Raw genomic sequence first — 16,226 nt, forward strand, 5'->3', positions numbered from 1 at the left:
ATGCATTTAGTTTGACTTGTTTTTTAAGAGCAGTTGTAGGCCACGGAAGGAGAGTTGTATGGCATTGAAGCTGGTCTGGAGGGTTGTTAATAACACAGTTATCCAAAGATGGGCCAGAAGTATACAGAATGGTGTCGTCTGCGTAGAGGTGGATCAGAGACTCAACAGCAGCAAGAGCGACATCATTGATATATACAGAGAAGAGAGTCGGTAATAATGTGTAATTTGATAGTCAATTGGATGTTTTTAATTGTGTGTTCTAGGGAGTTGAGTTTTACTTGGATATTTCTTTGGTTTAAATAAGGTCTTCAGATGGTATTATTCCATAGAGACTTGATCTTTCCAAATGTTGCCATTTTGAATGGCTAGATCATTCTTCTGTTCTCCATTCAGACCATTCCATTTCTCCCAGAACTGGTTTCCATCAGAGTTTCAGCGTTTTCAAAATGTTTCCATTTCTTCCATCTTAGGTTATGTTTGTATTCTTTCAATGTGTCTCACAATTATTCTTGCCGAACGTCTGTATCTTGTGGTTGGTAATGTTTTGTCTTGGATAATTATCTAACATTTTTTCTTTGAGCTTACAATTACCATCCAACCAATTCTCTTTTTGAGGTTTCCAATTAGAATTGTTTCTTTTTTTGTCTATTGCATAAATGTGCTTTTGTGGCTGCTTTATGATAAATCTAATGAATGTATTTCTCGCTCGCTCTCTCTCTCTCTCACTTTTCCCTCCGTTCTTTTGTCCTCCCCAGGCAACAAATCCTTCAACATGATGTCCCCCACCGGAGACAACACGGAGCTGCTGGCTGAAATAAAAGCGGGGAAGAACCTGAAGCCCACCCTACACAGTAAAGGCTACACAACAGTCTTCTCCAACAGCGGCCTGCCGGGCAATAATGTATGTGGCTTCTACACTGTCATAACGTGACTATTATTAAATGTGAAGACTGTTATATTATCAATTCTCTGTGTAATTATTCCGTGATTTGTTTAATCATGGAATAGTTATTAACTAGGAAGTCGGGGCACCACGGGAAAATGTTTAAAGATTTTCATATCTATCGATTAGTCACTTATTAATGTATTATTACCTCAGTCATATTCTGAATGTCGCAAACCCTTGGGTGTCTGCACGAACCCTAGCATAAATCATGAATCAGCGATATACAAATTGGCTTAATTATTTATTTACTAACTAAATAAACACACACACAATAGGTCACACGTTGTTTACTAACATGATACAAAGAAAAGTCCCTAGTAGACGAAACTGATATGACAGCTTGGTAGACAAAGGAAAGGGGTGGGGACAGCTCAAGATCGGGAAAACTCAGTGGACCCCCGTACATACAGTTGATAACTACACTCGCTAATACTTTGAACATGCACAGCCACTCATTCGAAAAGAAATGGCAATTTACATATTTACGAGTGTATGCCTTTGTTGTCCCTCTCTTTAATCGCCGGTCCATCTGCTGGATAGTCAGTAGATAGAAAGTCTCTGGTTTGTCCATCAGAGATCAGTCTTTCGTAGTTGTAGCTTGTTATAATGGATACGTCAGGCGTACCATTCGGTCGTTCGGTTGCGTTTACCTGACTAAAGTACTTAAACAGCTGCAGACTGAATAATTGGTCTTTAGTTTGTAGATTTCAGCATGGGGATGATCCCCTTGTTCTCTGGTCTTGTCCTTAGGTAGAGTTGTAGTTTAAACCATTCTGCAACATCCGGCTCATGCCTTAGTCTGCTTGGTCAATAGAGTGGTAGCCATTTCAACGCGGGGACCCCATCCCTGCGTTCTCTTGACTAAAATGTACATTTTTGTCACAAGTAATTTTATTAACTCTGTGGAAAGGGGCGTTCCATGACGTTTGGGTATAATGTCTGTGCTCACAGGGGCGTGTCCACTGACTGATCATATGTTACTATGAAAAACAATTTTCATTTAGAAGACTAAGATCACATTGTTATCTTTCCAGAAGTATTCTTATGCTTAATAATTTATTTTATACAACATTCAGATGCAAACCCCATAATTGACAAGTGTATAAAAGACAGGAGTCTCCTGTCTTTTATAAGGTCACCAAATGAAACAAATTCGACATGGTCATTCCTTGCTTCCCCACCGAACGGTTCCACATTCTCAAAAATAGAAGTTTTGATGGGAACAGCTTCTCTGTTCCACTGTGAAATCCTCTCTCCCCATACTGCATATCCAAAGGGGGAGAGGGTCTCTTCAAGGAATTTACGACCTGTCGTTAAGTCATAAAACTGTGGAGAGGGAGGGGGGCACCTATGATCCTCCCCCAAGGGCAGTCATGACATCACCAACATTGGATAGATAAATAGATATGGTAATTGTAGCAGACACTTTTATCCACACACCACAGCGACTTAAAGAATATGCTAATCATATTGTATGGGTCAAATCCTAACTCCAATTTAAGTCAAATTTTCACTTAGTCATGCTTTGGTGTCAATAGGAGACAAAGTGAAAATTTGACTTAGAGGCGAATCATAACTTCCACTGGAGTACATATTCAAGGAAAACTGGTCCTGTTATAAGCTCCAGCAGGCTCCAACCAACAGCTCCAGCCATCAGAGCCATACACACTTTGAAAAAAAGAGTTCTTCTGCTATCACCATAGTAGAACCATTTTTGGTTCCAGGTAGGACCCTGGTTCAATGTAAAAAGGATTCTACCTGGAACCAAAAAGGGTCCTTCAAAGGGTTCTTCAAAGAGTTTGCCTATGGGGACATCTGAAGAACCCTTTTAGGTTGTAGATGGTACCCTGTTTTTTTATATATATATTGCTGAGGATACTGTAGTATTAGTAAAGCAGTTTGACTCATTCAGTAATATGTGTTGGAGGTAATATGGGATCACTGGTCCTTCTTAAAGAGACATTACAACAACATTCTATCATTTGGTCTGTTGACCATAAGACATTTTCAAACAAACTGTGACATCCTACTGTATCTACTTGCCAAAGCAGGAGTTAGCAGATGTAGAACAGTGGTACACACCCCCTTTGACGTTGCCCAATAGTTCTCCTCTTACTACTGACTGTGGGAATCCATGGCAGAGGACAAGAGCCAAACCACAGAAATATTCATATCAGCGACATTTCACCTCCTAGACAGTACCAGAAATAGTCAGACCTGAGTATGAGGAGAGACTAACTTTTTGTATACATTTGTAGACTACCAACAAATAGTAATTGTTTGCAGGTAGCTGAGGGAAAGGGTTGTCATTATAACCAGGATGTACAGTGCCATGCAAAAGTATTCATCCCCCTTGGCGTTTTTCCAATTTTGTTGCATTACAACCTGTAATTTGAATGGATTTTTATCTGGATTTCATGTAATGGACATACACAAAATAGTCCAAATATGTGAAGTGAAATGAAAAAAATAACTTATTTCAATAAATTCAAAAAAATATATAACGGAAAAGTGGTGCGTGCATATGTATTCACCCCCTTTGCTATGAAGCCCCTAAATAAGATCTGGTGGAACCAATTACCTTCAGAAGTCACATAATTAGTTAGATTGCACACAGGTGGACTTTATTTAAGTGTCACATGATCTCAGTATATATACACCTGTTCTGAAAGGTCCCAGAGTCTGCAACACCATTAAGCAAGGGGCACCACCAAGCAAGTGGCACCATGAAGACCAAGGAGCTCTCCAGACAGGTCAGGGACAAAGTTGTGGAGAAGTACAGATCAGGGTTGGGTTATAAAAAAAGATCCAAAACTTTGAACATCCCACTGAGCACCATTAAATCCATTATTAAAAAATGGAAAGAATATGGCACCACAACAAAACTGCCAACTGAGGGCCACCCACCAAAACTCACATACCTGGCAAGGAGGGCATTAATAGCCGGCAGGGTAGCCTAGTGGTTAGAGCGTTGGACTAGCAATCGAAAGTTGAATTGCAAGTTCAAATCACAGAGCTGACAAGGTATAAATCTGTGGTTCTGCCCCTGAACAAGGCAGTTAACCCACTGTCATTGAAAATAAGAATTTGTTCTTAACTGACCTGCCTAGTTAAATAAAGGTTAAATAAAAATAATCAGAGGGGCAGCAAAGATGACGCTGAAGGAGCTGCAAAGCTCCACAGTGGAGATTGGAGTATATGTACATAGGACCACTTTAAGCCATACACTCCACAGAGCTGGGCTTTATGGAAGAGTGGTCAGAAAAAAGCCATTGCTTAAAGAAAAAAAATAAGCAAACATGTTTGGTGTTTGCCAAAAGTCATGGGGGAGACTCCCCAAACATATGGAAGAAGGTACTCTGGTCAGATGAAACTAAAATTGAGCTTTTTGGCCATCAAGGAAAACGCTATATGTGGCACAAACCTAACCCCCCTCATCACCCCGAGAACATCGTCCCCATGTGATCCCCACATGGTGGTGGCAGCATCATGCTGTGGAGATGTTTTTCATCGGCAGGGAATGGGAAACTGGTCAGAATTGAAGGAATGATGGATGGCGCAAAATACAGGGACGTTTTTGAGGGAAATCTGTTTGTCTTCCAGAGATTTGAGACTGGGACGGAGGTTCACCTTCCAGCAGGACAATGACCCTAAGCATACTGCTAAAGCAACACTCAAGTGGTTTAAGGGGAAACATTTAAATGTCTTGGAATGGCCTAGTGAAAGCTCAGACCTCAATCCAATTGAGAATCTGTGGTATGACTTAAAGATTGCTGTACACCAGCAGAACCCATCCAACTTGAAAGAGCTGGAGCAGTTTTGCCTTGGAGAATGGGCAAAAATCCCAGTGGCTAGATGTGCCAAGCTTATAGAGACAGATCCCAAGAGACTTGCAGCTGTAATTGCTGCAAAAGGTGGCTCTACAAAGTATTGACTTTAGTCGGGGGGGATTTTGGTCTTATTTCTTGCTTGTTTCACAATAAAACATATTTTGCATCTTCAAAGTGGTAGGCATGTTGTGTAAATAAAATGATACAACCCCCCAAAAAAATATTTTAATTCCAGGTTGTAAGGCAACAAAATAGGAAAAATGCCAAGGTGGTGAATACTTTTGCAAGCCACTGTACAACTAAGACTAGAGGTTAGTGGTAGTCAATGACCACAACGGTGCCTCATCTGAAACTGTGTCCAATTGTAAAGGCTGCTGTGTTGGCAAATATTTGTATCCCCTTCTGGGTTTCAATGAGAAACAATACCCCTATGATATCGTTCATTGCTTCTGTGGTGATGAGTTTTATATTGCCATTACGTTATGTCAGTCAGTGGCCTTTGATAACCAGATCATATTCTGGATCAAAGGGTTTTTCAGGCATCAGAAGTATCCCAGATTGAGTGCTAACAGTGAACTTACCCGTGAAACCTCATTGAAGTGACTAGACACACTCTGCAACATGAGACCAGCTTTCATCCCACATGATCAACATACAATGTATGTCAGGGATCATCAACTAGATTCAGCCCCGGGCTGATTTTTCTTCTTGAGCAGATAATTATGTAATTATGTTCTCAATCTGGGAACACAATTACAAATAATTTGTAGACTGTAAATTCACCACAAGAAACCCAAACAGATATAATGTTGGAATATATATATTTTTTAAATAAAACCAAGCTTACATTTTGTATATGATCACGTGTCTATTATGTGGAAGAATACTCCGGAACAGATTTTCTTAAATTAAAATCACTTGGAGCTGATTTCCTGGTGTTTTTACAGTATTTTATGCCCAACAAAGAAAAACATTTAAAAGTACAAAAGTTTTGCCCAGCCATTTGTACTTATCACAATATGACCATTTAACAGTTGGTCAAATGGTGACTCACTGATGGCTGAACAAACATGTCACTCCATGGTGGTTTTTAATGCTTTTGACTGTTCACTCTGTCACCGTGGAGAACAAGTGAGGAGTGCTAACTTGGTGACTCAACCTATTGTTCTCCCCCTAGTATCAGAGCTGGCATGGCCTTCATCGCCACGCTTGGTTGCATTACACTGAATTAGCCCAAAGCGTCCACTCAGTGAACGCAATGAGTAAGCAATTCAATATGAGTGGTGCTTTGTGTGGGTGTTATTTGCTGTGTGACACACCGAAGCAACTCGGTAGGTTCTCCTTTTATTCTGTTGGCAGTCAGTCTTGTTTCAAACACATACGTACATAACCAAAAGTATATGGACACCTTCTCGTAAAACATCTCATTTGAAAATCATGGGCATTAATAAGGAGTTGGTCCATCCTTTGCTGCTATAACAGCCTCCACTCTGGGAAGGCTTTCAACTGGTGGAAAATTGCTGCAGAGACTTGCTTCCATTCAGCCACAAACATTAGTGAGGTCAGGCACTGATGTTGGACAATTAGACCTGGCTCGCACTCGAACCATGAAAAACAGCCCCAGATCATTATTCCTCCTCCACCAAACTTTACAGTTGACACTATACATTTGGGACAGGTAGCGTTCTCCTGGCAGCCAGATAGTGAAGCATGATTCAGGCGTTTCCAGAGTCCAATGGCGGCGAGCTTTACACCACTCCAGCCGACACTTGGCATTGCGCATGGTGATCTTAGGTTTGTGTGCGGCTGCTCGGCCATGGACACCCATTTCATAAAGCTTGCGACGAACAGTTATTGTGCTGAAGTTGCTTCCACAGGCAGTTTGGAACTCGGTAGTGAGTGTTGCAACCGAGGAAAGGCGAGTTTTACGCGCTACGTGCTTCAGCACTCGGCGGTCCCGTTCTGTGAGATTGTGTGGCCTACCACTTCACAGCTGAGCCGTTGTTGCGCCTAGAGGTTTCCACTTCATAATTACAGCACTTACCGTTGATTTGACAAACTGACTTGTTGGATGGCCTCCTATGACAGTGCCATGTTGAAAGCCACTGAGCTCTTCAGTAAGGCCATTCTACTGCCAATGTTTGTCTGTGGAGATTGTATGGCTGTGTCCTCGATTTTATACATCTGTCCGCAACAGGTGTGGCTGAAATAGCTGAATCCACATACTTTTGTGTATATATAGTGTGTCTTGGTTTCTGTCATTCCTCAATGTTGCACATCCTATGTAGTTCATGTATATCGCAACTGAGCCTATTTAGTTAACTTCTTTGGGCTATGTGGGACGTTAGCGTGCCACCCGTGGCGCACCCTATCAACAGCAGGTGCATTTCAAGAGCGGCAAATTTGAAACCAAATAAATGTCAAAATTCAAGTTTTTCAAACATACAACTATCTGACACCCTTTGAAAGATAAACATCTCCTTAATCTAACCACGTTTTCCGATTTCAAAAAGGTTTTACGGCGAAAGCATAAAGTTAGGTTATGTTAGGAGAGTACATTGACAATAGCTGTGTGTATTGTATTGTCAATTCAAAGACAGGCATCACCAAAACCATAAAATCAGCTAAAATTATGCACTAACCTTTTACAATCTCCATCAGATGACACTCCTAGGACATTATGTTAGACAATGCATGAATTTTTAGTTCTATCAAGTTCATATTTATATCTAAAAACAGCGTTTTACTATGGCGTTGATGTTCAGGAAATCGTTTCCCTCCAATACCGGCAGTCAAGTCATCACAACAAAATAATTAATTAATATTAAAAAACATTGGTAAAATATTATATTGTCATTCAAAGAATTATAGATTTACATCTCTTGAACGCAATCGACTTGCCAGATTTAAAAATAACCTTACTGGGAAATCAAACTTTGCAATAATCTGAGCACTGCGCCCAGAAAAATACGCATTGCGATACAGACTAACCGCCATGTTGGAGAGATCTAAAATCAAAAATACTATGTAAATAATCCATTACCTTTGATTCTCTTCATCAGATGTCACTTCCAGGGATCCCAGGTCCATAACGAATGTAGTTTTGTTCAAAAAAGCTCATCATTTATGTCCAAAAAGCTCCGTGTTGTTAGCACATGATCTAAGCCAGCCGGACTTCACTTCACGAACGGAAAAAATATATTTACGTTCGTTCAAACATGTCAAACATTGTATCGCATAAATCATTAGGGCCTTTTTTAACCAGAACATGAATAAAATTCAAGGCGGACGATTGGGTTCTCTTTTAAAACGTTTCGGAATGAGAGTACCCAACATGAACTCGCACGCCAGGTGTCTAATGGGCCATCACCGTTCCATGGCTCTTATTCGGTCAGATCTCACTGTAGAAGACTCAAAACACTTTGTAAAGGCTGGTGACATCTTGTGGAAGCAATAGGAAGTGCCAAAATATTCCTCAGCCCCTTTGTTTTTCAATGGCATAGGCTTAAAGTCAATTCAACACATCAGGTATCCACTTCCTGTCAGAATCTGTCTCAGGGTTTTGCCTGCCAAATGAGTTCTGTTATACTCACAGACACCATTCATACAGTTTTAGAAACTTTAGGGTGTTTTCTATCCAAACCTGAACAATAATATGCATATTCTAGCTTCTGAGTTGGTGTAGGAGGCAGTTAAAAATGGGCACATATTTTATCCAAAATTCTCAATGCTGCCCCCTAGCCCGTAGAGGTTAAAGCCAAAGACATTCCTGTTTGACCTTAATGAACAATGAAGCTATTGAACTTTATTCCCCTCTTTCTGCCACCCCCAGGGAGAAAGCCCCATGTCACCGCCCCAGACCCACACGGTCAGCCCGTCCTCAGCCAAGCCCACGTCTCCGCCCTCCGCCGCCAGCGCCACCTCCCCACCCACCGCCCCCAGCCCTGTGGGCACCAGCACGCCCCGGACCCTCTCCACCTCCAAGAGCAGCGAGCAGCACCTCAATGGGAATGGCAGCGGGGCAGCAAGCCTGATGGGACAGACCCGGAAGGGTAGCCTGGTGGACGTGGAGGCCCTAGTGCCCACACACGACGAGCAGGGCCGAGCCATCCCTGAATGGAAAAGGCAGGTGATGGTGCGCAAACTCCAGGTGAAGATGCAGGAGGAGGATGAACACAAGCGCAAGGTAGGCGTGAACGGAGAAGGTGTGAGAGAAAGGAGTGTGAGTATGATGATAAACATTTACAATTTCAGCTCTTTTTTTGTGCTGCTGTCACAGAACAGGCACTGAGGGGAAAACAAGGGCGAAATGGTTAAAAGGGTTGGGCTGAAATGTGGGTTGGTGGGTTTGTTTTGTGTTTAAACGGGTTTACTAAGCTAACATATGGAATTGTTTTAAGATGGTCATACCTTTTTTCATTTAGCTATTTGATTTTGAATTTAAGTACCCTAAAAGGGATCCCCCCCCAAAATATTGAAATATTATTTGATAAAAATGGAGTAACACATTCAAAATTGACATTCAAAGACAGTAAAAAAAATGTATCATAAGGAATAAGGTTTCGAAGTTTCTGTCCTATATCTAGGAGAAATAAGAAAGCTCAGGGAATATTTTAGTTTTTTGGGACACATATTTAGCCTCTTATTTTTGTAGTTTGTAAACTATTCGGAAGTTAATGTTTTCTGTGAGAGGACCGAATTTTGGGATGTCTCATGGTCTGGCAAACACCGCTGTAGCTTGGCCACCTTCCACCGCAGATGAAAGGCCAACATAGGCAGATGCAGTGGACTGAAACGCAACCTGATACCTGATGGATTTTTTTATTATGTTACTTAGATTGACTCTTAAGGATTGTAAATGCCTGGGTTTGGTTTGAGTAAGAACATTGTAGTTGTAGTGCTTTTCATGTTTTATTGGTGTTGCAATATCTGATTGTTGATTTTATCCGTTTCTGGCTCTCATAAGAAGTCAGCCTACAGGTTGTAGTCAGATGATTGATTTGTTGGTTTTGAGGACTTTTACGCGAGCAGTCTAATTTCATTTCACTTTTAAGCTTTTATATCCATGTTTTGTGATTAGAATTAATAATGTATTTTTTTAATGATCATTAGGTTGGTATGTAAAGTTGAACTCTGATCTGCCTGGCTGCTAGCTACTAGTATCTGTGCCCGTATTATCTGATACTGTTACCTGTAGGAGCTTGAACATAAAGGATTCTTTACATTGGCAGCAGTTCTATCATAATGCAAGTAACACACTTGCGTCTTGAACAATAAACATGATTGACAGATTAGAACCCTGTAGCCTATGTATTCCCCAGGGAGAATGCCCCTTAAGCAGTTTGAGAGCTTCTTTGCTATTGCCCTTCTTTAAGTGCTATTATTAAGGTAGTCCTATCAGAAATGTGCAATATGTTTGTTTATTTATATAATCTATATTTTATGTAAACGTATCAGTGTCAGATTGCTTTGTTTTTACTGGAATGTTAAATAGGATTTCAGAGACTTAACAGTCAGTACTTGTTCCATCCAAGATGGTAGACATTGGCTACTGTACTAATATAGTGACAGATGCCATAATTGCTTTTCAAGTCCATGAAGGACCCATACATGTTATGTTGATGAAACAATTTCCTAATTTATCAATGAGTACATTCTAAAAGTGATTCCCAACTCAAGTCCTCAATTATCCCCAACAGCACATATGTTTGTTATAGCCCCAGACAGTCAGATTCTGCATAATTTAGAACAATGTTTCCCAACTCAAGTCCTCGATTATCCCCAACAGCACACATTTGTTGTAGTCCCAGCCAATCAGATTTGCTTGTCCATGCTTGTCCCGGGCTACAGCAAAAATGTGTGCTGTTAGGGATAATCGAGGACTTGAGTTGGGAAACACTGTTCTAAATGATGCAGAATCTGATTGTAGCCCTTCCATCAGGCCATACAGATATTTCCTGTTTTGATATATTGAGTTCATGAGTCACAACCAGGGGTTGGAACCAAATGATTTTCCAATCGTTTAGTTCTATAACTGAACCATTATTTACTTTTTATTCCGACCAGCAAAATAAAGTCCTGAACCGGTTCCAACCCCAAAGTTACAATTCATATCGTTCCATTCTGGTTTTCTATTTTTTTCTTTAGCTCAACATTAAATTACTTCACCAATCAGTACGTATAGAGCAGCTTGCTATGGAGGGGGCAAGCTATAGTTGTTTACATGCATTGACAAAAGTGTAGGACGTGAGATGTGACTGAAATTTTGTGCGTGGGGAGAGAGCGAGAAAGGGTGAAGTGCTGGGCATCTTGTTATGACAATATCTGAATTAGGCCCACAGAATTATACATTCGGAGGAGCGGCTTCTATGAAGGAACTTTGAATGTCTTTTAACTTCATAGAGTTGGCTTGACGTTGGACCAGAGCTAGCTAAAATGCATCTCCCTAATTTATGAATCACGCTTGTAACGTCAGTCGGCTACAGTAGCCTGTGCTTCAAAGGGGGAGGGGCAGGTAGCCTACACACACACAGGCAAAGATTTTCAGCTGGCAGGCAGACACTGGAATACGTTTCTGAGTGCCATAGTGAGGGCTTTGCATAGGTGCTTTGTTGCGTTTTTTTGTTAGATTGGGAAAAAAATGCCAGAAACATAAAATGTTATTAATCGGTTCCCAAGCTTTTAAAAAAACGGTTCTATTCCGGAGGAATATAGATCACTTCCCGATTCTGTTCCTAGAAAATGTTTTGTTCTTTTCCGGGTTTTGGTTCTGTTCCCTGAAACAATTCCAACCCCTTGGCGATGGAGTGGTGCAGCTCTACGTCATTACATTCTAATTCATAGGTGTGACGCAAGGCCTATTCACACTACAGCTCAATGTCCATCCATACACTCTATTTTATCTACTTCATTGAAGATGCTTCTGTGGTTTTCCTTATATGCTCTGACTAACCTGTTAACCTTTCCTACAGAAACCCAATAGGGATTTATAAAACATTATTCACACACAATTATAATAAGAACTTAAGTAGGAATAGCAGAGTAGATTTAATTTGCTTCAAAAATCAAAAGAGAATAAACTTTTTTATCATGACATAAACATTCTATTTTGTAGGTCTGATTTGTAAACTGTTTATAACCATTAATTAGATGGTTTGTTAACCTTTTAAATTAAGTAGATACATGTATAAGCCTGATGTTCTTGCCATAATTGATTTATACATACACATGTATTTACTAATATTGATAAATAATTTATTAGCAGTTTATAAGCAGACCTCAAAAAAAGTGTATCCCATAAACCCATATACTCAACCACAGTTGTGTGCTGGTGATTTTGCCACCCTACTTTCATAAAGGAGAAGGCTGTGCCCTGAATCTCAGCTAATCTAGGAGTTATGAAGCTTGTACTGAGGCAGTGCCATTGCACCACTAAATCCATGTAAATCATGTGTGATGAAGTTTGACCATGGTCTGTGTGTGTACAGTACACCAGGAAGTGCAATCTGAAGGAACCTCCCCCTTCCCTCCTCTTTTATGTTATTCTTTGCTGTCCCTTGACCTCTGTTCTAGTTTGCGGCCAGTGTACATTGCCAGCCTCAGGAGTGGCACTACTCTCACGTCCACAATGCCATCCTGGACCTGTTGGAGAGCTGATGATGGAGGACGACCTCATCCGCATTGAGAAGCAAATTGAGAACCTGCAGGTCATGCACAAGATGACCGAGGGGGAGGAGGAGCTGGAAGAGCTGGAGCGAGAGCTTCAACACTCCTTCCCGTGTCTGCCTCCCTCAACCAGGAGCACTTCTCCGTCAACCCCAAAGTCCACAAGCAGGTGGAAGATCTACCAGCCTGGTGCAGCAAAATCTCAACGCTGCTCAAGAGCATGGCTATCCGCCTATCCACTCTCGGAGAAAAGACAATAGACCTCTTGGATTTTATATCTCCCAGATAAGCTCAGGAGGAAGTGAGCAATAATAGGATGTGCCAGAGGGTCCATTGCCGCTGGGGTCATTGGTCGATCCCAGTCGTTCTCCACCAGGGAGGAGGTGGAGAAGGAGATCAAGCAGTGTGATGTCTCTGTGAAAGAAATGAAGGCCAACTATGAGATTCAGAAACTGTCCTAGTTTGCCTACGACAAAACAAACCGGGTATACATGTGCAAGAGGTCCCTCCCGGTGGTGAGCAAGTCCAGTTATCACCCCGAGCCTATTCAGAAGGACTGGATCCTGTGCTCCCACGACGAAGCCGTCCAGTCTCCTTCCTCCAGTTCAGGAATCTCTACCTCTAGTGGAGGAACCTGTAATCACACCATCTCATGCTCCTCTTACATACCAGTCTTACAAAGTGATCCCTCAGTCGGATCAGTTCAACCAGGTTCTGTCTACAGACCTTATACTGACCAACGAGCAGCTGATCCGGAGCCTGGAGGTGCAGACGGACATGAGCTACGTCCAGGAGTGCATAGAGATGAAGAATGAGCTTATCGTCTTCCTGTTGCTGGAACACTGGAGAAAGTACACCCTCCTAGTCCTACAGGCCAAAGTACACAGATGGGGAAGTCTAGGGGTGGGTCTGGATGACGATAACCGGTTTACCGCTGAGATGGACGGAGACATGCAGAGAGAGGATGACAAAACACTCCTCTTCATGAAGTCCAGATTGGCCACTGGAGGACAATCATGAGCCAGGTGCCCACACACTAGATCCGCCAGCTCAGCCAGTCCCAGATGATCTACTGGTCAGAGCACTTCCTTCCACACATGAAAAGAGCATCGGTCAGTTACGAAACCCTGACCCTAGACCTCTTTATGCTGGTTTACTTCCAGCTCCTAGAGATGACCATGTCACGCAGCGAGTGCAAGTTCCGACACCTGCTGTGCTACAAGATGTTCGACCACCTCGGACAGCTACAGCTGGGAGCTGAAATGCCAGTTCCACCGTGAGGTCCTGGAGATTGAGTGAGGGAAGCGGGACTGGGTGGACAGCTTCGAAGACATTAAGCAAAATACTGTTCATAAAGCTGTGCAAGACTCGGTAGTCCAGGTTGTGACAGTAGAGACAACAATACAGAGTGTAGGGCAGGGTGTGACGCATGACATTGCACCTGCTCCAGTTCAAGTCACCATAGTCACATTAATGTCTACCCAGAGAAGAGCCCAATGAGGACTCAAGTCAAACTGATCTATGAACTGAGAGTCACTTCCTGCTGAACGCGACACGAGGGAGAGCTCGGTTTGTTGTTTAGAAAGTGTATTGGAAAGTTGCTTAGTAGCTAGCTAACTTTTTAGTTTGGATCCCACGTTGCAGTTGGCATCAGTTGCTGTGACTGCTAGTCTCTGTCCAGTGGTCCCCCTCCTTTCTCCAGACAATCTCTGGTGATATGGAGAGGATCTATGTCTGCAGCACGTATCTTACGAATCGTGTCCCCCAGTGCTCGGTTCTAGGCCCTCTCCTCTTGTCTCTATACACCAAGTCACTCGACGCTGCCATATCCTCACACGGTCTCTCCTACCATTGCTATGCTGATGACACTCAACTACTAGCTCTTCCTCCAGGGTAAGGCCTGCCCGCTCAAAGACCTCTCCATCATGGTTGGCAACACCACGGTGTCCAAAGAACCTTGGCGTGACCCTGGACAACACCCTGTTCTCTGCAAACATCAAAGCAGTGAGTCGCTCCTGCATGTTCATGTTCTACAACATCTGTAGAGTACAACCCTACCTCGCACAGGAAGCGACGCAGGTCCTAATCCAGGCATTTGTCATCTCTACTGCAACACTGTTGGCTGGGCTCCCCACTTGTGCCATCAAAACCCTGCAACTTATCCAGAACGCTGCAGGACGCCTGGTGTTCAACCTAGCCACTTCCTCCCATGTCACCCCGCTCCTCCGCACACTCCATTGGTTTCCAGTCAAAGCTCTTCTCTGTCCTGGCACACCAATGGTGGAACCAGCTTCCCCCTGAAGCTAGGAGAGCAGAGTCCCTGCTGCCCATCTTCCAAAAACATCTGAAACCCTACCTCTTCAAAGAGTATCTTAAATAATCACACAGCACCCCCCTCACACCCCCTTCTCACCCCGGCCGGGCACAGGCTTATTCGAGTCCAACAAATGGGCCTGTGCAGGATCCTGTGAAAGCTGAAAGTGTAGCACAGGAGAGTGTTCCCAAAGACACAGTTCAGACTTCTGTGCAGGATTCGGCGCAGATCATTGGGCAGGATACTGTTCATGAAGCTGTGAAAGACATAGTAGTCCAGGCTGTGAAAGCGGAGATCACAGTACAGAGTGTAGGGAAGGGTGTGATGCAGGACATTGCTCCAGTTCAATTCACCATAGTCACACCAGTACATGAATTTCCACCCAGAGAAGAGCCCAATGAATACTCAATCAAACTGATCTATGAATTGAAAAAGTTCAGCAATGAGGAGATCAATAGATACATTAAGCGCATCCTTGCCTTCTGGAAGGAAAAGGCTGAACTGTTTGATATCTGACCATCAGAGTTGGATAAGCAAAAGATATGTGGAATACTCTTTACACAAAAGTATTAGGCTAAAAGCAGGCAGCAATGCCACGAAGGACGAGGTCAAGGAAACTAACTTCAGTGGCGTATGCTAGGGAGAGAAAGCTAATCTGGGTTGTAGCTTTGAGGCCTCAGGTAACATGTGGTTTTAGTATGGAAAGGAGCATCCAGCGTGTGATTGGATGTGCGGCTGTCAATGCACTTTATTATTTGCATATCAGTGGTCGACAAGACAATCTGATGTAATGATAGAAGAGGGAATGCTCTAAAATGTGCTGCCAGCAATGATTCCCTGAATTCTGAAAAAATATATATATTCCTGCAGTTGCTACATCAATTGTTGGGCTGTTAAATAAATGTTATTGCAGTTGATTCTTGAAGAATATAGCTTATAAATATTAAATATCAGAACCCAAAATTTCAGCTTGTTTTACTCCAATGTTTGTAAACAAAGTAAATTCAAACAAACACTATACTGTGGCTTCAAAACATGATGGTCAGTCCTTGCACCCATAGCTTTGTCTATGAATTTGAGTGGTTATATTTCTCAAGCCCCATCCCTCAGCTGTTTACCAAAGCAAGTGGCCGGTTGACCGCTTTGTTTAACCTCTCTCGGGGAGGTGGGACGCTAGTGTCCCACCCACGGTTCACACTATTCAACAGCCAGTGAAAAATCAGAGCGCCAAATTCAAAACCACAAAATGTCATAATTCAAAGTTCTCAAACATAGGACAATTTTACACCATTTTATAGATACACTTCTCCTGAATCGAACCACGTTGTCCGATTTCAAAAAGGCTTTACAGCGAAAGCAAAACATTAGATTATGTTAGGAGAGTACATAGACACAAATAACCACACAGCCATTTTCCAAGCAACTAGATGCATCACAAATACCCAAAACACAGCTAAATGAAGCACTAACC

General features: G+C 42.4%; 1 protein-coding gene across 1 annotated transcript in view; it reads left to right on the forward strand.

Annotated features, from left to right (window-relative positions):
• The window catches only part of LOC115168847 (espin-like), a 146,543-nt gene that overhangs the window by 98,437 nt on the left and 31,880 nt on the right, over positions 1 to 16,226 (forward strand). The window contains exons 11-12 of the mRNA XM_029724384.1: positions 756 to 901; positions 8,609 to 8,962. Of these exons, the coding sequence (XP_029580244.1) occupies positions 756 to 901; positions 8,609 to 8,962 (500 nt within the window). The remainder of the gene's footprint in view (positions 1 to 755; positions 902 to 8,608; positions 8,963 to 16,226) is intronic.

Source organism: Salmo trutta, chromosome 30 (assembly GCF_901001165.1).
Source record: "Salmo trutta chromosome 30, fSalTru1.1, whole genome shotgun sequence".
NCBI lineage: Eukaryota > Metazoa > Chordata > Actinopteri > Salmoniformes > Salmonidae > Salmo > Salmo trutta.